The sequence below is a fragment of the Pecten maximus genome, chromosome 9, assembly GCF_902652985.1.
Source record: "Pecten maximus chromosome 9, xPecMax1.1, whole genome shotgun sequence".
Lineage (NCBI taxonomy): Eukaryota > Metazoa > Mollusca > Bivalvia > Pectinida > Pectinidae > Pecten > Pecten maximus.
This window is the reverse complement of record NC_047023.1, coordinates 32,500,420-32,527,656: the sequence shown is the minus strand read 5'-3', so window position 1 is coordinate 32,527,656 and position 27,237 is coordinate 32,500,420. Positions and strand designations below refer to the sequence as shown.

General features: G+C 34.2%; 2 protein-coding genes across 6 annotated transcripts in view; one reads left to right on the top strand and one right to left on the bottom strand.

The window, feature by feature from the left end:
- Positions 1–2,254, top strand: part of LOC117334479 (ras-like protein family member 12) — a 48,210-nt gene extending 45,956 nt beyond the window's left edge. For both annotated transcript variants that reach the window (XM_033894133.1, XM_033894134.1), the window contains one exon: positions 129–2,254. In XM_033894133.1, coding sequence (XP_033750024.1) covers positions 129–441 — 313 coding nt within the window. In that variant the 3' untranslated portion in view covers positions 442–2,254. The remainder of the gene's footprint in view (positions 1–128) is intronic.
- A 347-nt stretch (positions 2,255–2,601) lies between these two features.
- LOC117334478 (zinc finger RNA-binding protein-like) lies at positions 2,602–23,894 on the bottom strand. Of its 4 annotated transcripts, none has more exons than XM_033894129.1 (23): positions 23,790–23,894; positions 21,727–21,941; positions 21,486–21,567; positions 20,852–21,070; positions 19,481–19,540; positions 17,748–17,938; positions 16,373–16,555; positions 15,484–15,805; positions 14,701–14,763; positions 14,355–14,494; positions 13,907–14,052; positions 12,008–12,143; positions 11,534–11,617; positions 11,174–11,247; positions 10,958–11,023; positions 10,540–10,720; positions 10,133–10,274; positions 8,650–8,750; positions 6,470–6,565; positions 6,029–6,140; positions 5,588–5,685; positions 4,343–4,484; positions 2,602–3,960 (listed from the first exon to the last, which is right to left on the bottom strand). In XM_033894129.1, exons 2-23 carry the CDS (start codon positions 21,925–21,927, stop codon positions 3,896–3,898), a joined length of 2,904 nt encoding a protein of 967 aa, XP_033750020.1. In that variant the 5' UTR covers positions 21,928–21,941; positions 23,790–23,894; the 3' UTR covers positions 2,602–3,895. The 4 variants fall into 4 exon arrangements, with proteins under 4 accessions (XP_033750020.1, XP_033750022.1, XP_033750021.1 ...); XM_033894131.1 differs by having other exon boundaries at positions 13,925–14,052; XM_033894130.1 differs by having other exon boundaries at positions 20,852–21,055.
- Between the last annotated feature and the right edge of the window lie 3,343 nt (positions 23,895–27,237).

The following is a 27,237-nucleotide window of genomic DNA, read 5'->3' as shown; positions in this document are numbered from 1 at the left end:
GATATTTATTACCATAAGAGTTTAATTAGTGTTGAGCCCCTGTGGGGTACATATTGTACCTGGACTGTAACCAATTATCAATATCTCATTTTTTCTTATATTCTTCATATCTTTTCCCTTGATTTTAGGCAAATTAGTAAAGTAGAAGGAAACACGCTAGCACAAGAGTTTGAAAGTTTATTTTTCGAGACAACGGCAGCTGAGGAGTTTGAGTACGTTGAAGATGTGTTCCATGGGATCATTCACGAGATACAGCGTGAGAAAGGAGATCGTCACGTGAACTTTCAACCTCTGTTCATTTCTGAAGAAAAATTCCATGCCGCTCAAAGGCGCCCCAAATCACCTCGGGCCGGACCGGACAAAAAGGACGAAAAGGGACCTACCAAGAAAAACAGTTCTAGTTTCAAACTTTTCAACAAAAGTTTTAAGATATTTAATTAAATTGACATGTAGCTAAGTGGATTACGTGGAACATTCAAAGACACTACTGTACAGAGTGTCTAAAACCTGTGATAAGTTTAATTAAATTATTGTGTGTATTAATATAACTTTTAATTTATTTCTCTTAATATGTTTTGTTAATGTGTGTCCTCAACTCGTATTTGGTACTGACCGATACGATCAAAATTTCTTGTATGTTTTTGTCACCGACAGGCAACCTTATCGGCTTGTTTCGTCCAGAACCTAGCGGGCTTCGTTCAGGACGGCATGAGTTGAATTTCGTTTCCAACATATTAAGTTCATACATGTTTTCAATTGTGTTGTCTTGATAACTGGGCGGTGCATGATTACTGCCCCTAGCTGGGTGCTAGTGCTACTTTAATAGTCTATCATTAATGCATACACACACGACGTGCTGTTTTGAAAATGGTGTTGACATTCGGTGAGCTCACTTTAATTTCAACACCACATTATTCTATTAACCTAAATAAGATCATAATTTAAATACATATTGAGGATATAATATTCTTATCGCAGGAATTTAATTATTTTGTGTGTCTGGCTGAAGTACAAGTTTAATTTATTGAAATACTATTACTTTTCAATTAAGGTCTTACCATAGCCTAGACATTATACAATTCTCACTGACAAGTTGAGCGCAACATATGTGGGAGATTTCTGGCAATCATTTCGGAGCATTGCCAGAATTTTCAGCATTGTTTAGGAGGTTTGTGGAACCTCAATTAAAAATGTATTGTTGATACACGTTCTTCCACAGAAAGAAATAGCTCTTCGTCGGTATACATGATCAGCGCCCGATTTGGAATCTATGATCTGGACAATGGTCAAACACATGTATATAACATTAAATGTAATCATGTTTTACTTGGCAGTCGGGTTAACGTCCAATTCAAATTCATTAAATCTTCTGGTGATTTCCATTAAGTCATTGATATCCAGGGTTACAGTCATGGTTACATTGTATAAGTACAGTCTTGTATGTACAATTCATTACTGGGACATTGCATGTCATTTCAGTTTAACATCTGATTTTAATCTGTTCATTATTATTTGCCACGTGACGATATAAAACATCTATCTATTGATAGTCATACTTACACCATATTATTAATTGAGTCGTCCATTAACTGGTTAATACACTCTAGAATTCAATATCGGACTTAAACTGGCTTTGTAACAAAAGACATCCATTATTAGTTCATGAATCGTTTAGTATAAACGGACAGTCTCAATTAATTTCAGCCTAGTCATTAAATGTTAGGCTGTGTAACAATGGATTCTGATAGTCTTCCATGAATTCGTTGACTGTTGATTTTGTACCGACGTACTTCTGTCAGTTACATTTGTAGGGACTAGGACTACTCCACAAAAATCTATAGTCATGAACCAGTTATCTCCCCTTTCCGACACGCATTATGATCTTTTAACTCTATATGCCAAATTCATCACAACATACATGTAATTTACATTTCATGAGAACCTTACTTTTGATGATGTATAACTTTATTGTCTATTTAAGGAAATTATTTATGTGAAAGATTTCATGGATGAAAGTGTCGGATTAATAAAATCAACTATGGAAGTGTCAATATTGTTACTGAAAACTTTCATCAACGATTAACAATGAACGAATGTGCCATACAATGAATAAATGTGCACATTTTCTTGTTTTTTCAACACATCAATATAGTAACAGGTATATCATTGAATTGGAGAGAGCCTAGTAAGTTGTTATATAACTTGTGCCCAATCCCTTTGAAAGATATTCAATAAAATATGTTTGAATGAAAAATTATCTTAATTGGTATTGCTTTATCCATCCATACTGTTTGAAAGAGTGTTCTCAAGAAAAAATGCTCTACTCGGAATATCGTCTGGACTCAGATCAACTCACAGAAACTTCAATGCAACATCTTCCCTGATGTTGAGAACAAATGAACAATCTGTCCACAGTACAGATCCATGCAGCATCAACAAGGCTCAATCAGACATTAGCATTGGCATATTGACAGAAAAGGATGTCTTTTGGAAACCCAAGTATGGCAATGTATTAACGCAGTAAGTTGAAGTTTAAATCATTTTTATCCTTGAATCTGGATTTAAAAAATTTTTTAAAGCAAGAAATAACACAAGAGATGGTAGATACACATATAAAGATATTTATTGATCCATTAACCAATAAACATTATCAGCATAATGAGTCTGCAATATTATCTTACAATTGGTAGACTACACTCGTACACCTTATGCTCACGACCACATCTAGTCTGCTACCAGTGCTATACAGCATAATAGTGGGAATATATAGATGTGTGTGCACTTCTCATAAAACATAATTTCTGGACACAACACAACAATTATATATCAGTATATAAAAATCAATAATAAATGGTAGAAGTCTGTATATGTACCTGATACAAGTACATGTACAGAAATAATATGTTGTATACCAGTTATCATACTTCTAGGGGGACTGTCCGAACACACTGACTGCAATATACAGTCGTACAGACACAACTTTATACATCTAAATACTGACGAAAGAACACACCTGCATCTAGTATACAACTAAACCTCAATGTCTACAACCATATTTTGAAGTAGACCGACTATGTATACAGATTTGCCAGAGTAACCTTGACCTTTTTACACACTTCAAAAGCATAACACAAAGACTAGCAGCTGTATTGAAGTCAGACAAATTACAAAAATTATTAAATGTGGCAATTGAACACCAATTCCCATAAATGGTCATATTTTAAAATATCTATATGATTAGAAATTCAACATAACCCAGGAGAAAGGAATCAAACAAAATAGTAGAAAAAATTAAGTTTGTGAAATCACTTTTAGTAAGAAATCATGATATATTGAACCAAAAGATATAATGATCATATGTTAAAAAGTTTAATAATGAAACACATTGAAGCCACATATTATGATCTGCAGAATACTCGTATTAACAAATAGTAAATATGATACTGTAATAAAATGATAGTGACCGTTGAAAGATTTAAACATGATCAGATAAAATTGTAACACAAACAACGTTAACAGAAATTGTAAATTAAAAAAAAATATATCACAACATCAAAGAGACATATCGTGTTGATAAGGTAGAATATCATATTCAGGAACCTCTGAAGAAAAAGCAAATATGAACACATTTTCACCAAACTACTAAAGTATTTTCAAGTCTCCTTTTGTAACATGGACAAAATATGCAACACATTAGAAATAACCTACTTAAAGAATGCCTTTAAACATAGGGTTTTCCCCATTCTCTCAGAAACTCAAAATATTATCTAGTGTTCAGAACGACCAGTCCAGACAACATTGAGAATGGAGAACCGATAAACACGAAGTCCTTATCAAATGCTGTTCTTGTATGAATTTTAAGTCAGATTCTCACTCCTCATTCATCACAAATATTTCATTGCTTTCCATCAGCTGTTTCCATCGTCTGATCTTCATCCTTTTTGTCTTTCTTCTCTCCCACTGATAAAAAAAAAAAAAAAAATCATACAGATTTCAAATATGTGTGTATATCAATATTTTTCTGAAACATTTTTCATATGAACAAACAGTAAATGATTTCTTGTTTTCGTCACGCATCAAGAAATAAAAGTATCCCTTCTTCTAGATGAAAGAACTGTATAAATTAATCCTACCATCCAAGAGCCTATTACACAGTGTCACGAGAGCCTTTGATACTGGCGAATAACTGCTTTCAAGCAATATAAAGTTTACTGATACAAGATTTGTCACACAGCTTTCAAGTACAAACTATACCACAGCTTTGTTTCCAAATATTTTAAAAAATAATTGAGACTACAGAATATGATTTCACCAGCAGCTTTCTTGATGTCATATGGCTTACCTTCATCGCCTTCTCCTGTAGCACTGTCCATCCTCCGTCGCTTGCGAGGATTCATCCTTTGTCGTTGGAATTTTGGTGCTGGCAACTGGTCCATACCCAACACCTTGTGGATCTGTCGGAATGCTATCAGCCTCAGAGCATGCTGTTAACAGGAAATAGAACCAGTGCTCATTTTATATTTCAAACAATTAATTGAATTTCAAACATCACTGTTTCACCCATTTATAATGGCATTGCCCAGTATGTTTCACATTTTATGGAGTCAGAATTCCATACAAATTAAAACTGTTAGCCTTACTGATGATAGTTGTTTCTATTTACATTTACATTCCATTTACATTGAGAAGAATTAATTTTGATATTTTCTGAAAAATATGAAACAAGAGGCCCAGAGGTCCTGCACTCCTCACCTGGATTTTTATATCATGACAAAATGCCCGCCCCTCCTTTCCCAAGCTAAGGGAGCCACACATTTATACAATGTATTATAACATCATCCGATTTCCCCCACACATTCAATTCGATTTCATGTATTGAATAATAAATTACTGAAAAGGAAATAGCAGCAGTACATTTTTCACATTTCTGGAAACTACTGGATAATATATCAATTATTTATACATATGTATATATATATATATTGTTGTTTAATCGACACCACATAAAAAATTGTTAATAATATCAAAATGGCAATAAATAAGCAGTAAGTTACTGTCAAATAATTTGAACTTAACTGAGATCTTGTCGATATAAGGCAACATAAAAAATGTCATCAGACTTGGTAGATATTTACTCCAGTTGTCATGTTCACAAGGTCCAATAATAATATCATACAAGGGCTATAACTCTGTAAGTTACTGTCTAATCATTTCCATTTTGTACTTGTCTCAGATTTGTATATGACTGCCTACAAAGTTTCATCAAACTTGGTTGATATTTATTCAAGTTATCGTGTTCACAAAGTATTGTTGACGGACGGACAGATGCAAGGAAGCTCACCTTGGTCCTTCGGACATTTAATCAGTTAGTATATATCATGAAGAAGCAAAGGTTGAGGAACCCTAATCCAATGTTTTTCACATCTGAGTAGACCAAATGAAGAGTGTTGAGTTTAGGCAACATTTGGTGATCTACCTATAGCTAAGCAATGATTAATGTCAATCCACCAAGTTTTACCTACCAGATAACTCAGTTGACTATTTGATATACACATGTACTCAAGTTGAGCAATATTTGCAGACTAACCTGAGCAGATGCAGTGATATCCTCTCGTTCCTGGGGTGTAAGTGATGCAGCAGCATCGGCCGGGTCCTTTTCACAGGGATCATACAACCCCGGCCCACCTGTAACAAAAATATGTCTCAATTTACCTGTATATGTATCTATAATGGTTTCAAAATTATCCTATTAAAACCTCACTATCATGTTAAGTTTTTGTTTGCTTGCCTTGGTAGATAACAATGCATTAGTAAGAGAAATTTGATTTAATCATTCATCAGTCTTTTGTTTTTGAGAGTTCGAATTTTAAGCTGAATTTCAACACAATACCAACGTTTGATATGACATAACTGTGCTGGTCTATGTAACAACACACTGGGTTGTATAACAAAGTATCTGACGAATTATATGATAAATATACACTTCCATGTCAACCATTGGTAAAACAGGTGATGAGTTGGAACATACCTGGTAGGAGTAACCCTGATGCTAGACATTCAAAGACTCTGCGTAAAGCATCGCCGGGACTCATCTTGGCACCACCACTACTCACACACTTCTCCACAAGTAACTCCATGGCCTATGTAGACATATTATGGCAGACATTATTGAATCTGATTTAATTTTAATGATATGTCAGATTCTAGAAAAATACAGGACATTTGTATTAAACAAACACTCAAGGGAAAATTCAGATGGGTGGCTTATTAAATATGGTAAATGAGCTAAGTTTGATTGATTTACACATAATCTAGGAATAACTGAAAAATAGTCCTCAGGTAGTGTTTGGACTGTCTACATCAATACAGTAAACTAACAGTTGAGATTTGGAAAGAATAACAACCTAAGATGGAGCATTGTTGTTATATCTTGAGAATTCAATTATCTTGGATGATGACGAAGGCTTACCCATTCATTTAGAGGAGTCCATGTAGGAACACGCTGACAAAGGTCACGTAGGATTCGGATCACAACAACACAAGACTGCAGTCCGTTCGCTCTAGCCTATGTAATCAAACAGGGAGAAATCCAAAATAAGACCAAGTTTTCTGACAATCTTATTCAAGAATCTGGAGTCAAAGGTAAAACCTTACCATCCCAGGTAAAACTTTACCGTATTAAATATGTCTATTTCAAACTCCCAAATTATATAGTCACAACAAACAATATTTGAATCATGCTTTACCTCACAAGTTAACTTGTATTATTCCAGATTCTTGAATGTTTTTTTGGTGTGATTTGTATTTGGTACGATTTTATGGCACAGGTGATGCATGCTGTACACGCATTTTCCACATGCCAGTGGCACCAACACCATGCCGAAGACCTCACAACTTTCCAGCCTCATGTATCAGGGTCCTACTGTCTTGTCATGATCAATCTTCATTGTATTATCTCAATATGATGAAATAAGACTCCCATATCACAGAATATCATTCCACAAACATTTATGGTGAATTCTAAATAACACCATTTTAATGTCCTTTGAATAACTTCTTTTTGTGAAAAGGGATCCTTATGGTTTTTGCCTTTCCCACTTTTCTCTCAAAAGGAGAGCAAATTCAAGTTTCAACCATTTATGTGGAAACAGAATTTGTTCTCTCTATTGCAAGTTTTATTTCACTGTATCCAAATTTTACAGAGTTACTTTGCTTTTCAATGAGATGTTGGATGATGTTGTTCTTGTAAAACATGTAAACATGTAAAAGAAATGAGAAGCAAAACAAGTCTACATATTTGTTATTTGAAATAAAACTTCAAAATCATTTATGAAATCCTGTTCCCTGTCCAAATTAACTGGAGTATACTGACAATTAATGCCAATATATTAATCCGTAAATTTTGACAAGAAACAGGCTTCCCTCTCACATACCTTTTTAGTGTATTTCCCCATAAATCTCAGACAGAAATGATCAGTATTTAATGTAAATCGTAAAATCTGCTGTTTACCCATGAAGATCGTCTTAAATGAATCCATGTCATGTTAGCTTACCTACCTGGCCGGTTGTCGTGTAAAGTGCAGAAGAACAATTTTAATTGAAGCAGAACATTCTGTCCAAACTTGTTTCCAAGTATTTTCATAAATTTTCTTTTGGACTCATACCATTGTGGTATTAATTTGACAAATTTTCTTCCTGGAAACAACTTGGACAGAGTGTTGGTATATATGTAGAACATTAAAACAAAGTCAGATGGAAAAGGTTAATTTATGGCCATTATCTAATGGTATAGTTAATGTCTTTGATCAAAAACACCACCGTTGATTTCAATAAGTTTAATATTTCTCTCGTGTTTAAATTTCTCCACAGTATAAACAATGCTTTACTACTAAAAATTGTTTCTTAGCAGACAAAACATTAATGAATCGGAGCTAGAAATTGGCATTTTAACAGGTTTCTTAAAACTCTTGACACCATTTGACTTTGGTTTGAGACTACGGATTCATTTATCATCAGTTATAGTCATCATTCACAGTAAACAGCAAAGTCAAAATTTCATTCACTCTTGTCTTTCATTCACCACTCAAGGTATGAGAGCTGCCTTCCCATTGTCACCTCAATCAGAAGAAAGGTGATGTTGGAGTACTTTGCCAAATATACCCGACAATTCTATCTGTATTCATTACAACATCTTAGTCGGTTAGTTAGTTAATGGTTTACTGCCTACATGACTCCAACCAGTACTAGGTTTCGTCCCAACAACTGTAGGCTCTATCTCAAAAAACGTTATATACTGATATTTCTGAAAACCATTAAACACTGAAAATATCTTTTTCACAGACTTATGGCTATCTATGAATATAATCTAGAAAGATTTTCTTCTAGTAATTTTTTCCCACTATAGAAATTATTAGTTTGTACCATACTTGATCCTCAAAATTTATTGTCAAACAAAGAAAGAACATGGCAAATGACAAAGTATCCAACAACACCAATACAATGCTGATTTGTCGTATCATCTTAAGTTTACATTTCATTTAAAGATTGATCATTGATATGTGCAAATCTGCAGTTCAGGGTTCACAGAATGTCTTCTGTATTATCATAACAGACCATCAGGCTGCAAAGTAAGTATAAAAAGGTTCGAACCTGAAACCATTTAGCATGGCGAAGGGCTGCGAGAGCATCGAGGCATTTCTGCCTATCCAACACATCCGGTGGGTCTTTGACGCTTACAGTAGCAGAGGTCTCTGTAGTATTAACACATTGAACCAGTTGTGTAGCAGGAATGGGTGTTTGACCATTTGCAGAAAAGATGACAATTACAACAGACTGTCTGTATCCACAGAGAGTCAAAGTGGACCCCAAAGTATACCGGACCTCCCCCACAACACATATACATGCAACACATTCTTTACAAATTGGAAACACAGAATGTCACAGATGATGCTACCAGATGTCAACCTTTTGCTAATAAATATCAGAAGGATAAAAGAATTGTTTCCAGATCCAGGTAAAGTATCGGTGCCGAGGTAAGAAAGTTGATGTGTCAAAAATTGAAATAGGATATACATCAGAGCAAAAGGTAAGAATGTTGATGTGTCAAAAATTGAAATAGGATATACATCAGAGCAAAAGGAAACCGACTTCAGGAAGAATTAACATCTTGGGTATACATGCTGCAGATCATTGGTTTTCACTATCTTAAAACCAATCCCAAAATGTGTATGTGTGTGATGAAAGAAATTGATGAGTACTTTGGAATTATCAGCTTTGGATAACTAACAAGGTTTCTGTATATGGATTCTTTGTTTTCTTTTTCTTCATAATTTTTTTATAAAACACATGGCCAGCTTCACACCCTTATAAAGTGATCATGAAGTATCTGACTACCATACAAGGAGGTATTTGGTTCTTTACAAATAAGGACATTGATAATGGCGAATGAGCAAAAAGAAAACAAAAGAAAATTTTAACCAAATCATAAAATAAAATACAAAATGGGATTAGGTGCAAGGAAGGCCAGTATTCTATGAAGTCCACATTTGTATTGTCATCATGGTCAAAAATCCTTCCATAAAGTGACGGATCCTGGTCATTCTCTGACAGAATACCTGTGCAGGAGATGGCTAGAAGGCTTTCCAAATGTTATGCATATGAAATAGGGTAGGAAAACATGTCAGTTATCATGAAACATCATTTAAACAATACAAGTAAAACCATATCAAGAATACTTGTATGTGAAATTTTTTTAAATTTTCTTTTTTTTTTTTCATTTGCAGTATTTGGTAATCAGCTGTTCACAAAACTGTTACTTCTGTATGGTAAAGCCTTCCAACTTGCTACAAACAGTTTTGTAAAATATTTTCCTTTATTAATTTTTTGATTTCGGATAAATTAGTGTACTGTAGAATGATCATGCTAAAGAGAGTATCTTGAAAGTGTAATTATTCTTAAACTTACAAAGTAAATTAATTTCTTTCCCAGTTTGCTCCAAAAAAACATGACCACTCCACAAACGAGAATCCAAAACAATGAAACATTTTTTTTCAGTTAAATTGAAAAGACTTTATGCCTTATAGCAGAAATACACATGTATACTGAAAACAAAAGTACTGCCATTCTTTTTTACCTCCATCAGACAGTTGAGCTTCCCGCATGACTGGAGATGTCAAAGTAATGCTGCAGGTAGTCTTGGGCTCCTTGTTGTTTGTCACAATAATGGCAGCTTCCTCCACACACCGTCGAACTTCATAGGTTTCTTCTGTCACTGCCTACAAAACAAATTCAATTCACATATATTTCTTTTCAAATACAAATATGTACACTTGATTTTTACATATGCATACTGAGCCCTTTTGTTATGCATAAAGAAGCTGTATCAAATAAATATAATGGGAGGCTAAAATATCAATGTCAATTCAATTTCAAGTTAAAACAAACAATGACATGTTTTCAGGATAATGCCAGCAGGCAATTTTGAAATAGAAGCCATCAAGATATTTTTTCATTTATCCACATTACGAAAAAGAAACATACTGCAATCTGTTTTGGTAGGCCATCTGCCACTCGCTCTAAGAGTGTGCGTGTGGGTTTTTCTGAACACAGAACCACAAGATGTACATTAAGGTCCCCATGAAGGAGTAGACCTTTAGCTAGGACTCCCACTCGCATTACACCCTTCAACACACGATTAGCCAATGGATCCTCCTTTTTGTCCCTAAAAAAAATAGAAAAATTCTTATAGTTCAGTACATAATACATTTTTAGATCAAAAGATTCCCCCCAATGGGTTAAACGCCTATTTTTCACATTTAAAAAAAAAAAATAATAAAGCCTATTTCAGTTAATGTATCTTCTCATCTCTTCTACACAAACTTTAAAGATGAATTCCTTTACTTACCCTTCTTTACTATCAGATTCTACACAAACTTTTAAGATGAATTCCTTTACTTACCCTTCTTTACTATCAGATTCTTTCTTTGCAGCATCTTTATCTATATCCATGCTTTTTGGATTAATGCTGAAAAAATACCAAATTTCAAAATTAAAACAAACAAAATTATTATTGTTATTTTCAAAAAAATCAAAAGAACAAAATAAATTGATGTAAAACATGCACAAATGTCATCAGAAATTAACATACACATGATACAGTAGCACATATACTAACCTGTCTGTTAAAAAGTCTGACACTTGTTTCAAAGACTTCTCACACAAAGATACAATATTTTGTACAGCTTGAAGCTGAAAGAAGAAAGGAAAAATAATTAAATATGTAATTTATATTGAATAAATGAGAATCAATGCAATCACCAGTCTAAACAAGGCTGGTAACTTCCAGTTTTAATGTGCTGACACTAGAATATTATAACAGAATTTTTTACATCATGCCATTCACTTCTGATCTCAGGTTATTTTTATAAAGTGTAAACTTAAAAGTTCCAAAATTTTGGAAACACATGGATGGTGGCAAAATTGAATAAAAATTTCATTTCTAATGGACATTTTGATACACAAAATAACACCATACCTCTACTTCATTTGGATAAATTGCAACATGTTTGGCCATCACATGGCGATCATCTGAGGAATCGGGTCTTCTCATAGGCTGGAACTATGAACAAAACCAAAATACAGGTCATTGCCAGTACAACATTTAATTCTGACATACACCTTACTGGGCTACACAACAGGATCAAACATGAATAATATTCAGGATATAACGATTCTTGGGACCTGTCACTCCTTGAAGTCCTGGAAAAGGAGATTATGTATCAGAAAGACTTAAGTTATATACCATAGTTTCCAAACACTTATAAACAGATAATTAAGAGTTAATTTCTCCAAATTGAAGAAATATTACCATTGTCAATATCAAAATGTACAACTATACAAGATAACATTTCAGAAGATATCTTTAATAGACTTAATATTCTCTAACTGAAAAAAAGACCAGCTTGGACTAAAACTAATTAAGAAGACACTATTCTAGCATTGTTATTACCATGTGTGGTCCTCCAGGTCCGTGAAGGAAAGGCCTTGGAGGTCCCATGCCTGGTCGTCCACCTTGCCTCTGCCATTCAAAGTACTCCTGGTCCTCGTACCGTCGTCTCTCCTCCCAATACAGCTCATCTTCCATTCTGAACACCACAGAAATAAGTTCAACACCAAATATGTCTGTACACCACGAAAATAAGTTAAACACCAAGTATGTCTGTACACCACGAAAATAAATTAAACACCAAGCATGTCTGTACACCACGGAAATAAGTTAAACACCAAGCATGTGGCCTCTTACTTAACCTGACCCGAGAAGACATTACTCTCAATATGGTGTCAGATCTGACATTTTGAAACATTTTTTTTCATTTATATAAGGATGAAAAAATATATTTAAAACAAAACTTCAATAAATAATTATTAGAAAATATATCGGTATATAATATAAAATACTATCTGGCATTTTCTCAACACAAAAGCTTTAATATAATGAATAAGATTTTGTTAAATATGTCAGAATGGATCAACATTTGATACATTTTATTGTACAGGTTCAATGTTATTTAATATAAGGTGTTAGTAATAACATTTACACATATAACATACAGTGCAACCTTTTTAATAACTACTCATAAACAGACAAAGAGGAACAGTTATAGACATGCTAACCCTTTTAAATGAACACTTAGTAGTTTACAGCCATAGCTATACGTATAATGGCAATATTAGTTACCGAATTTCTAAATACCATGATTAGCTGAATGACTTGGTTAAGATGACATTTTATCATGATGGTTTTGGCTACTTATCACAGCGGCCATTTTATGAATTTATAATTATTTCAATTCTGGTATGAAAAGAATTTCACAAGTTACAATCAGTTGGTTTAGATTATATTTTTGATGTCCATCTAAATTTTCCTAATATTTCCTACTTGTGACTTATCCCTAACCTGCAGGGCAGTGGTACCATGCCTGCTCTTAACCAATAAACACAAAGAGATCTTTTAAGTACAATGTGAAAAGTTCTCACACAGTCACTGCTGTTAGTCCCATTCTACCGACTGAATGTTAGTGGTTATTGGTTAGAAATTAGCTAATGCATGAACTCTTATTCTGTGTAACTGATTTTTGTATTACTAATAACTATCTAGTTTTAGAGGATACAATCAGTGTTAGGGGAAACAATACAATTGTTAAAAGGAATTTTCTGTTATAAAATGCAAATTGAAAATGAAAAGTGAAGTAATTAGTTCTCATTAGGTGTGTGCAGTCTAAAGAAGGACAAAGGAGATTAAAAAGGTTAGCTAGACAGAAAAGCAGTGCAAATGATTAAGTAGAATTGAAACTCCTTTGAACACCATGCTAAAATCTACACAAGGAGAAAACAGTACACAAAACCTTGCACAAACCAGCCTGGATTCCTTCTCACCTATACTGAAATACTGCATCAGATCAAGTACCAGTAAAAAACTCCTGGTCAGAAATCTTTTTAAAAGCTTTGCTGTTTTATAACAATTGAGAATTTTAGAAGCTTGGCTGTCTTACATTTGCTATGGAAAAGCAACTTAAAATTTAAAAAAAATCAGCCTGCATGGCAACAAAAACTTACAAAAGCGCAAACAATATATAAAATATGAATACATCCAATATTTCGTTAAATAATTAAAGGTCAATTTAATATTATGAAATCAAGAATGTATAACATTTGATTTTTTTCCCTGTGTGATAACCATAAAAATCCAACACAGTTGTTTTTTCCAGTATTCATAACATTTCTTTTTCTTGGAACTCAATAGTAACCCAAGCCCCTATATTGTTTACTCAGGAATCAATAGTAATCATGCCCTATGTGAGAATGATCATCTCTTCAGCTGGTGTATACAGGGTCCTGTACACTGTACCTCATCTCGTCGCGCCACCTTTGCTCCTGCTCGCGACGTCGCCAGTATTCCTCTTTTTGCGCTTGCCGTCGGATCTTCTCCTCTTGGATCTTCCTTGCTCTGATGCTTGGCTTTACCTCAACATTCAGGCTGGGGTCTACTTTTTTCTAGAAAAGGAAAATTTTTAATTTTGCTATGCATTAACTTTGAAATATTTTGTAAAACATACAGGTGTGTGCATTCTCACACTGATGTACATGGAGCAACTGATTTTAAATCCAACAAGTCAAATATATAGCAATACAATTGCAATACAGGCAACAAAGCAGACAATATAGATCTGGACAACCAATATCTGTTATATAGTGAAATTTGTGAACTCAGTACTCCTGCTCATTACATAATTATTACATGGACAAATACGTAGACAGACTGAATAGATTACAATATCCTATGTTGGATCACATACCTTATACTGTAGTCGATGCCTGCGACCTTTCATGTGCATCTCTTTAGCATTTGGATCATTGAATTTACATTCACACAATTTGCAGTTAAAGCTGATGGTTTTTCCTTGCTCATTCTTCACCTCTTCTATGTACTCATGACCTGTTATTCAAAGACATAAAGCATCAATCAGGTGGAAAATTATCACTCTGCCACAATTGGTTACAAAACTTTAAAACAGCTGAATTAAATAGCATTAGAAAGATGAACATCTGAAATATTGTAGAGGATGTTTCCTCTGAGGAAACTATTCCATTACCGATCAAATGCTGGCATAAGAACTGCTAATTAACAGTGCAAACACTTACCAACAGGTGCCACATCTTTCTCTCCAAGGATATTCAACTTGTCTCCATCCTCATCTTCCTTGTCTGCAAGGGTTGAACAAACACGTAAGTATTATATCTAACAATCGTCTCAAGTCCTTGAGGGTTGAACAAACACGTAAGTAGTATATCTATATAATCGTCACAAGTCCTTCAAATGAACTCAGTCATTTTAATCACACACCATGGAAAGAGTTTCTTTGTCAAATATGTCTGGATTAATTTTTTTACTTAAAACCAAACAAAAGCAATCTCGTATTTCTATCGGACAATATTACACTAAGTAAGGTATGAACAAACTCATTTTGAGCTTGTTTGTGGTATAAGGCGACTATGAAACCTACAAAAATTAGATAACTAAAATTAAGAATGTTTATCTTAGTTATTCATACGGAATGAGATGTACAGTACAAGGAAACAAAGTGGCCCGTTTCATTTTTCAGTAGAAAACATCGACCAGGAGGCATGCCTTCCGACATGAACTTTTAGTTCAATAGAACAATAGCATTTACACAGTAGACATCTTTCTCAAATTATCTTTATATAATGTATTAATTCTATAGAAGTAGTCAATCCAACCAACCACCTCAGAGGAATACATTTGAAGAACTTCTACAGACAAAATATAAGTGCTTTGTGTCAGGATTTGACACCAATGCTAGCCTGGGAGGCCGGGCTAGTAGAAATCCATGCCAGGCTACCAGAATTTGTTGCATCACTGGCCTGAGAAAAAGTTAATTTAAACCCCTGTTGTGTGTAGCCTACCATCATCTGTTAGTGATGCAGATGCTGCCATGGGCTCAATCTTCGGCTCCACCTTCACCTCCTCAGGCTTGGTCCCGAGTGTCTTGAGTTGTGTACCTCCAACAAAGGTGATTTTGGGAGTGGACAGGACCTTCTTGGTGATGGTGGGTTGTGTTGTGACTACAGGAGCTGGTTTGGTGGTAGGTTTGGTGGCTGTGGCTGTGGTAGATGTAGCGGATGTGCCAGTCTTGGCAGTGGTGGATGACCCAGCAGATGTTGGAGACACGATCACAGGATCTGTAGAGGGAATTGGCTTCCCAAGTCGGGTATGTAGCTTCAGGACCTGGGAATAAATAGGAATACATTTTCATCAGTACAATTTCCTTTTTTTTTTTATTGCCTGTAAAAACATATTTTTATAAGAGCTATCACCAGGCAAGTATGAGCCAAATCGCACCAAGAAAACAAATGTAACAAGACGTTTCCTTGAATTACAGTCCCCTCCTCTACTGAATGTAGGTCAAAAGTCAAAATGTAGGTCAGATGAGAATGACCTAATCTTGATAACTGACATACATCCAGAACTAGGTGAACTCATGTTCAACATATTAAGTGTCAGTGACAAGTAGCATAGGAGATAAAGCCAGACAAGCTTTTTATTTGATGTAGGTCAAAGGTCAAAAAGTAGGTCAGTCTGACCTACTTCTGTTAATATAATATGTTAATCAACAAATTCTTTCAAAATAAACACAGAAAATTTGGTAAACAAATAGATGAATACCAGACCAGATTTTTAGGATAATCAGTTTTAAATCGTTATTAGTAGAAGGGCATCACACCATCTGGTACTTTATGGATGGGGTTTCAGGATAAACAAATTTAAACAATATAAAGTATAAGGGCATCATACCTTCTGATGTTTTGATCCTCTAATGTGGGCAGCATAAGCATCAGCTCCTGTACATGTGACGTCACATAGCTCACAGCGCAGTTGATTCTGACCCCCACGTCCAACAGGCTGGGAGTTGTTTCCAGACTTCATTGCGGCCTCCTTCTTTTTGTGTTTTTGTCCTTCCAGATGTTCCCTGTATGTCTACAATTACATTACAGAACTCATAATAAAAATAGAATGAAATGCAGCAATAATCTATATATAGTCAGATTTTGATGAGATGTATCAAGATTTCAGTTGTTTAATTCAATCAATAAATGTTTATAACACTATAAAACAATCTACAAATCAAATTTTGATAGTAATGAAGACTGCATAAAATCTCTCATAAGAAGAGTGCTAATTTATTCTTCAACAAGGCTTCTCAAACGATACAAATCCTCTCGCTATTCAACATTGACCAATATGCAACAAAAGATGATAAAGAAGTCTAATTAAAATTCCACTCAGGAAAGCACTACTTAATATCATAACAAGAGATGAGTTGTGACGTAGACTTTGAAGTAACAGAACTACACGTATCCAATAATTAATGATGTTAGTAGAGAAAGGATGATGAAATCTATTTCTAGTGAGTGACCTCAATTTGGATCCCAAGAGATTTGAATTTTGAGATTCAAATTATTCAAGATATCAAATGTGTGATTAAGTGTATTAAGTATAAGGACAATAAGATATTTAACTAATGAAGTAGGCACAGTGAGGACATTGAACATCTATTTACAGTAGCAGACTAGCATCTAGCAGTGACCTCAATTTTGACCGCAGGAGAAACCAAAATTGCCTAAAGATGATGGTTGTGGGTATATGAGTAAATTTACTTCAACTTCACAAAATAAACTAAGATTAAATCTCAAATTTAGAGTATAAAACTATTAATTAATACGACATGTTAATAAAAGTAACAGGAGACTATGACTGTAAGTGTACAAAGTTTTAAAACAATTGGATCATTAATGGAGTTAGTAGGGCGAGAACGCCAAAAATCTACAGTAACAGTGACCTATTTTTGACCCCAGGTGTTTGAAACGTGAACTTGTACAAAAGATGATGGTTGTAAGTGTATGAAGTTCAGGAAAATTGGATCATTAACTAAGTCAGAAGAGCACAGATGTCATTTGGTTACGTATGTATGTCCAAGTCTATCCCTATATCTTCTCATTAACTCACATATGGGGATAACAAAATAATTACAGTTTGGAACATTACATTCTAAATGTCCAGCACAGAGCTCTAAACCATAAATCATTTTGGGCGTAATATTTAAGACATACAAATATTTAAAAATTTTGATATCACAGTTGAGAGTCACTGTAAAATTAGCGTAACAAACCTGAGGCCCTGCACAGCTGATTTTGCAAACATCGCAGTAGTGCAGCTGTGGCTGTTTTGGCGGGACTTTTGGCTTTGGTTTGCCAACCTGTTGGCCCTGTTTCTTGAGCTGCCAGGTACCGGTTGGTGTTTTGGCAGCCTGCTGTTGCTGATAATAGGATGTTGCTGCAGAGTAAAGAGCAGCATCATATCCTGCAAAATGCAAAAATTAATACTTTTAGTCAAAATCTAAAGATCAAAATTGTTTACTTCATTCTTCCATATTTCATAATTGTTAAAACAATTACAATTTTTTGTGGAGATATGAACCTAACATTTTCTTTTTAACAAAATTAACTAAATGTTGTATTCACAGTCTATGTCTTAGGTGATTATTTTTTTCTAATTTTTAATCCGAACCAAAATTTGCAGAGGCAAAATTTGGCAAAATGTATCGAAAAATACCAGTTATTGGTTAATGGTAGTTGTTAAGTGGAAAAACATTGGGAGAGGGAAACATGATTTATGTTTAGTATTGACAACATAGAGTTATTCATTACTTTCCACTTAAGACTGACAGAAATCAGGTGTGCAGAACACTCCTCTAGGGATGTATAAAGCTGAAAGATGCATGTGATAGCACAACTAACAAGGCCTAGGCTTCAGTAAAACAACACTGTAGGCATATTAAGGTTACATCTAGATTTGATAAAGAATTAAATATTTTGAAATCCAATGGTAAAAAAATCCTTAAAGTAATAAAGATATAGATGTAAGATGTTCACCTTGGCCCCCTAAAAGTTCACTTTACTAATCCTAAAACATAAGTCATTAATGCAGTGATGAAATTCTATAAAATCTAAGTGACTTAAGTCTTCATCATGGCACTTGAATAAGATGCCTCTATGTTCTCAAGTTGGGACTTTTAGAAGACATCAAATTACTGTATCATTGCCACTCAATTTGTTAACACCCCCCCCCCCCCCCTCCTCAAATTGAACTGATACAAACTTTGACAAAATATGATCACATCTAAGTGAATTTGTACTTTTGTGTGTTAGCATTAGCAAAGGGGAATAATTCATAAAATTCAATTTCTTGGCAAAGACAAACACTCATTCCAGATGTAAATCTTATATGAATTTATACACATGATTCTCAATATACCTACAGCATCAAAAAATGTACGCTCAACTACACACATAAATGCTAGCGAAACAAAATATTCAAACAAATTGGTCAGCGAGGAATGTAAATGAATCTAACACAAGCCACATTTAGATATTCAAGCTCATGTACATTCTGTTTTACAATGAAAGACTTTCTTACTTGATTAAGAAGCCTATTGATCATGAATGCTTTATCTACATGTAGAAGTATGAAAGTCTAAGAATAAAACATTTACCATATTAAAGCTGAACCACTGTTCAGTGAACTCCATTCTAATAATCATTTTGATAACAACTTCAAACACTTACAATAAATATGAAACTGTATCACAGCTTAAGTTTTATCATTATATCAAATAAATTAAAAACCAAAGCAAAAGAGAAAATTTGACATGCAACTATCTCCAAATCTAACTTTATTCCTATATGGCATCAGTAGTAACATGATATATGTAACAGTTCAAATAACGTTATGACATTTATTCCTATTTTATGCATGTAACCCCACAAGGTCGATACTTTTATACGTTGTAGATCATCATGAGTATAAAGAACCAGTCTGCCATAAAAAAGACCCTGCTCATACCTTTTATAACAACAGGCTGTACTGTTTGTTTTATGGTGTTGTAGTTGGAACCAGTGGAGGCTGAAATATGAACACAGCATTGAGTAGAATAACAACTGTTTCTGTCAGCCAGCCGCCTCATAAGAACTTAAGCCTTGCACGTCAGTGTGTTTAATTCAATAGAGTATTTTCTACACTAAGATCATATATAAGATCCATCTTCTGATCTACTACTTCTTTGTTTGGTCTGAATATTAAAGAGTCTGGTCACAATGCAGAATTCCCACTTCCACAGCATCGTTTACTAGTATCATAAGTAGATAAACGTCATTACATAACCAATGGGGAATCAAATCACAATACAGTTTTGACTTCACATGACTGCACTGATGTTATTTTCCATATCATTTACATTTATACTTCTAAAGAAATTAAAAAGTAAATCTTTTTAATTGTAAAGAGTTTCATGCTCATCAAAGCTTAACTCGGGATATCACAGATAAATGCAAACACCAAACATAGAAATAGACACAATAACTTAACTTTCCCTTGATGCATGCTCAGTAAATTCACGAGTGCTTGGAATTGTGATAAAAAAAACCAGCATATATATAAATATGTAGCATAAGAGCATGAACGGACACAAGATATCAGATTTGTATTCTGGTAACAAGGGATGTGCAAAACTGACTGTGATCTTTCAGAGTTAATATAATTAAAACACCAAAACAGAATATTCAGCTCTAACCCACTTTCTAATTGTCCAAATATTTTTTGTATAAAATTCAGATATATTCATATTGTTGGAATAAATGAAATACCCAATGGAAGAATTAGAATATCAAATCTGCAGGTAAAATATTCAAAATATAATGCATTTAATTTTTTCATATTTCTGCATTTTTGGACAATTGTTTTTCATATGAGTTAAACAGTTATTCTGAGGCAAGTATCCATCAAGTTACACAGACTCAAACTGGTTCAAAAACTACAAAATGTATAAAATGATAATTCTAACAAATAATCTGTCAACAATAAAGAATTGCTATAAGTTTTCAATATTTCCATAACATTCCAAATTGACTCTGTGTATGATTTGATGTAACACTCAAAATAAAATATATGTTAAGCAAATTCATCTACTCCTATGTAAACACTACAAAATGCATAAACAATTGCTCGAAGTCCCTAAGTGCTTTTAGCTGTCATACACAATTCAAAAGTTATACATATTTGAAAAGAAGGAATTTTATTCAACTTGTAAAAAGTTACACTGAAATTGTAATTGTCTTCCATAACTGCATACTTACAATATCTGTAACCTTTCATGTATCACAGAAAAATTAAAAACATTTTTAAGATTTGATTTGAAGATGTGGAACCTGAGTTTACCCTTTGTTGTATATGCTGTTGTGTTGCTGGATGTAGTGTTTGTGGCATAGTTGCTGGCGTAGGTGGTGACAGCAGGTGTGGAGTTAGTGGGATACACATAGGTCGGAGCACTTGACACTTGCACTTGCGTCTGAGCCTTTGGAGCAGCGGCACGCTGTGTACTGTAGGCAGCGCCTGTTGTATACACCGGCTTTGCTGCTGCAGCTGAAACAGTGTATGCTGATAAAAAAAATAATCTTCGAACATTTCAAAGGGGATAGGTAAGCTGCAACATAGTCAAATATTATTTATTTCAAAATTAATGGTATGTTAATTATATCAACTAAAATAAATTGCATCAATTATTGTATCTGTATAAAACAATGCCTTCATTTTTTAAACCAGTAATGTCCATCCTACTAGATTAAGGTCTATATATAAAATTCATGTGAAAGTCAGTAAATATTAACCGTTAGTAAAACATAATCAGAGAGTATCATATAAAACAAAAGCTGGAGAATAAACTATTATTTTTCTTCTATCAAAAGATAATTTTCTATTAAATGTCCATGACTTTCTAACTCTTCATTTATCACGAATTGTGGCATGGATCTTTCAATAAATTTCAAGTTTCCATTCTGTGGCATTTTTCTACCTGGTTGGTAATGAGTTTCAGCAGCTGTATAAGAAGGTGCCGCAGGTTGGTAGTAAGCTTTCTGGTCATATGTGGCAGCAGGCTGAAAAAGTTAAATGCCAAATTTGCTAATGGTCTAGTCAAAAGAGGATGCATATTTGTCAGGATATCACACAAATGTCTACGACTGACTGCTACATAAAAAAGAAAATCAATTTTCAACCATTAGGTCAGGACTGTATTATATATTAAAGAAACTTACTGTTACAGCCACTTGTGTTCTTGTTGTGTAAGCATACTGAGGTGTAGCATGTGCTGTTTGGTAACTATCATATGCCTGTCCAGCTCTGGGGGCAGCAGTGGCATAGGCCGCTTGGGGTGCTGCAGCCACGTATGCAGTCTGGACAGTTGGGTAAGCGGCAGCTGGCTGGGCATTTGCTGCCGGATACACAAAATGTGCCATAGTGGACCGCTCACCTGCAAGATATAGAATATCATAAGACATCATGTCTTGTTGTTCATTTGTGCATTAAAACTAAAACTGTTTGTTTGGACTTTCTATTCAGCGTATTGTACTAAACTTAGATAATTTATTCTATTGGCAGTACAGTATTGCAATTCCCAATCTCTATATACACATATAGAAAAAAGGAAATGTGTGGTACTGTAATGGAAACAGCGATTTGAAAGATGTAGGTAGGTGTTGTAAAATTTGAGAGTATTATCACCTTATTACCTATTTCAGGAATTAGCCTAGTGGTAGGATGCAGCTCAGAGAACGAGGGGTTGCTATATATATATATATAGCTAGTTTAGAAGGAATGAAGAGCAACTGAGTAATATTTCGCAACAAATCTAGGTTCTATATACTCTGGGGTTCCACCTCTCTAGTCAAATACAAATAAAGCATGTTATTGGTTATATGACAGGCTATATATAGCTATTTTTTATCATAGATAGAGAAGGAGTTTCCATCACACTACACATGGTGACAAACACAGGCATTCTCATATAAACTGTACATGTGACACCCTAATAATTGTACTTGTGCTAAATGTTACACACTCATGACAAGTCTAACTGAATATGCAACGACATCACCAGCCAACCTGCTATAAGTTTTAACTGGTCGCTACCCCACAGACCCATATTTGTCTATACATATGTTGTTTCCGTGTGCACAGTATCCGTGCATGTAATGCATTTTATACCCATGCCCATGCAAGACAGAACTAGCAGCCAATTTAACAACCTCAATGCAAAAAGAGTTCAGTGAAAGGTCGGGAAATGAACATCTAACCCGCGTTATACAAACAGAAGAAGATAACCGCAAGTGTCAATAATATAATGAAACAATGATACCTTACAATACTATAACAGTTATAATTATATTATAAATCTTTCACACCAATGACCCTGAAAGGATTCTTCCATGATTCCAATCGATCATTCATTAAATCATACACATCCTGACCAGTCACCAGCACAATAATGATTCGGTCAACACTAGTTCGAAACCCGGGCAGGATGTTTATTATAACTCCTTCCTAAAACCACCAAAAACTTAAGCGACGCAAAATGTTTTCACTCGCCATTAAACCACAGAGAAAATTTTAAATAGATGCCTGATGAAGAACATTGATCAGGGAGTCAAGGACTAAAAAGGGGAATGTTTTCGTATAAATAAAATATATCATTTGATAGTTATATATATGAAAAAAGTGTATTCCCTGTTCAGGACTTATACAGTATCGGACTCAAAACATACATACAAAATGCAAATCCAGTTTGACAGTTCAGCGATTACAGCTCAGTAATTTATAAGAAAGTTCTCGGTTTCATGTTTGTCTAGTTCGTTCCATGAATCATTGATACGATTGTTTATTTCAGATGTATCTGCATAAACATCAATGTATATGCATAAGCACCATAGAGAAACCATAAAATACAAATCAAACAAGTAGGCATACGTATTTCTGGCAAATTTTATCATAACAGACTAAACAGTTATGGGGCGAGATGACAAGGCGGGATTCCATGAAACTATTATGTTAATGATGCGCCTTTGACAAAGAATTTGACGTGTATCAGAATGTTCAGTTGTGTTGATATTGATATAATGTTCTAACTAGGCATTTGTGCAAGTAACCACCGCAGATAATATCAAATATATCCAGCACGTGTTTCGCGAACGAAACGCCATCTTTGTTCATCACAAAATAATAGATTTTATGATCTGTGCATTTAACAATATCCGTTAATTAAATCGCGCCAGAAGAATGCATGCAGATGCGATGTATTACGAATTTGCTATGAACAACTCACCGATATCTCTTCTTTCTTATTTTCTCGGTAAATCGATCTTTATTTTGGGTATATCTTCGCCTCTTTGCGTCCGGTAAAACACAAGGGCAAGGTCGTTTGTTCAACGCAATGACGTCATTAGAAGACCATAAATTAAGCGAGAGCTCGGCCTAGACTATAATGAAAATATTAAATTTCTGCACACAGCTGTTTTGCTACATTTTGAAAATGAAGTTGGATCAAATTGTATAAATATATATAAATTATTGATTCTTAAATTTGCATACAATACTCCGGATCTGACGCTCGGTTATTTCCGACATTTCCGATTCAATGGACGCGACACATTCCGGCTATTTCCGTAATATAAGCTTAGACCTGTTAGACTAGCTCTACAGATTCCATTTTCACAATCTTCATTAACCACCAAGATTGATACCACTCTTAATCAACTATAAAGCAACTTATTCACATGTTCAAATTTAAAGTATATAAATAAACAATTATAACGAGAGTATATATATATATATGTAATTGTATAAAAATTACAGCCATACACAACCTATATAGGTATCTGGCTTGGCTAAGTGATCTACATAAACAAATTACAGGGGAAAAGGAAACAAACTATTTAAAATACATACAAGGAAATACTATATAGAATCGCCGTTTGATGGTATGCACATATAAACACCGGTTGACCACAAGGACCTGGCGATCGAGAGGGACCAAAACCTTAGGTATATTTTGTTAATTTCTGACTGGGAACAATTTAACTTAATTCGAATTTTAATCCTGAGTTTCACACTGATTATCAAAATTGATAACTGCATTAACCCTCGAGCTTCACACTATCATAATTTATAATTTCCGTACATTGTGGTATATTTGTTCAACCTTTGTTGGAATTATTAGTAAGAGCATACAATTATAAGACCCAGATATGCTGGCCGGGGTGAAATACTCTGATCATTTCGGGCATGAAAACGTAGAATTCCATTACGGCTATACTTTATGTTTTTTTCTGGGAGGTTGGTATGAAATTACTGTTGTTGCTACAGGGAAAAAAACAACAACAACAAAAAAAAAACAAAAAAAAAAAAAAAACAAACCCCAAAAAACCCCATAAAACACACATACGTTTGGTATTTTTCATTTTCAGTTGGAAATACAAAACTGGTTGAAATAACAGTGTATGCTATTGATGGAAGTTTTATTGTTTTTAAATACTTCGAATGTTGTTATGCTGTTTATGATTTAAAAACAAAATTCAAAGCTGATTAAACTTAAACATACATGTATTAAAACGATCTCTAAGATGTCAAGTTTAGTGATAGTGTATGTGGTGATTTCACTGTATGAAATCAACAATAAAATGAATAATTTTTAGATATTATCAGGATGTTCCTCCTCAGATACTAGCCCGAGTTAGCTCTGGCCCTGACACCATGTCTGGTACACCAGACCACGTTACCACGTTTTCTTACTTGAGTTGTCGCGCTTGTTCTATTATTCTACATCCATGAAACAAGTTTGTAACATTTAATTAATCCCCTCGCAACAAATAGGGTTATATGACGACTGGTTTCTTGGTGAACAGCAACAAAAGAAGTCAAAATACAAAAAGCAAAAAAAAAAAAAAAAAAAAAACAACAACAACAACAACAAAGGTGCATTTTTTTTTGCTAATGCCGGTAATCAACCAATTTTTTTTTACATGTTAGCCCGACTTTCCTCTGGCCCTGTCACCATGTCTGGTGTAGGCTCCTACACCAGACATGGTGAGTGACAGGGCCAGAGGAAACTCGGGCTAAAAGTATATAAGATATCCTATATGATTATACATGTATAAGATATATACACCAGACATGGTGACAGGGCCAGAGGAAACTCGGGCTACATTGCTCCATGAATAAATGATAACTTGCCTTGCCATATATACACATGACAAAAACTATAGTTTCGGTCCCATCTAAAAAATAATCCCTCGTTTCAGCGAATTATGAATCGGTACACCATAACTTATTCCTGGTGTCTCCGGACAATATTGCTGATGTCAAATAAAAGCTGATGTCAAGTAGAAATACACTCTTTGATTGATAAGATATAATAATAATTTTATTTTATGATGACATTTACTGCTAACTGACCTCTCTTTATTGGACCAGTTACCACTATGTTTTATCCACCTTTCCACACACCTTACACCCAACCGTTTGATGATTTCATTTCCACATTGTGGATTTTCCTTTTCTAGATAGCAACATAACTGCTTCCTCAACCCACGAGGTTTACACTCTATCACATCTTCTCTGACAGATGTCGACTCTTATAGTTAAACTAAATATGAAATGTTTCTATTTTACTAATTTTTCACAGTGATTCCAGTATATTAGTGTAAACAATATATGATACACGGTTATTAAATGTTATTTAAAAAATGTTCTTGCTGTCTATCCTTCCTTCACGAAGGAATCGTAAACACAAATGTTTGTAAATATGTTTGATATCTCATTGTGTTCAACTGCTTCTTTCTTATGTTTTGTATTTGCTTTTTGTTTATACTTGATCGTTTGTTTCATACCAGTACCAAAATGTTTGTTATTTCAACATGCGTGTCCCAAAGCCTCTATTTTTCTATTTTGTTTTGCTCTACTCAGATATGTAAATGACTATTGATATAGTGTTATACAGAGCGGCGATTGGGACACACTATGCGAAAACACATGGCGTTTTTACTTCAATACATTTTGGTGTTCTTTCAATAGATGTATCAATACTTTTTATATTGTTAAACATTCTTTTCAAATCAAGTAGCATACTAAGGAAGGGAATGATATATACTACTTATCATTATAAGTTACTTTTAGCAAATCATAATTTATCTTTAACAATTTTGTTAATACTACTTCTATGTAACGACATTGAAACCAATCCCGGACCCGATCATGAACATAGTGAATGGTCATTTTTCCATCTTAACACAAGGAGTGTACGTAATAAAATTCCAGATATTGAAATATTGGCACATGAATATACAGTCATATTACTAACTGAAACTCATTTGGACGAAACGGTTTTAAATTCTGAGCTAATGATTGAGAGTTATTCTGAACCACTCCGACTTGATCGAAACTGTTTTGGGGGTGGTGTCATGGCTTACATATCCGATGATATTCATTACAAACGTAGGCGTGAATTGGAATTTGATGGTGGTGAAGTAATTTGGGTTGAATTAAATTTTGCTAACAGTTCTTACCTCATTTGTACTGTTTATCGTCCTGAAGGATCCCATGTTCCCTTTTGGGATAATTTTCAATCTTCTATAGAGAATGCTTTAAGTATTAGTTCTAATATTATTATATTTGGCGACATTAATATTGACTTGCTCAGAGTTCGAAATCATAGATTTAATGAAATAATTCTTCCTTTTAATTTATCAAACGTAATACAAGAACCTACTCGTGTA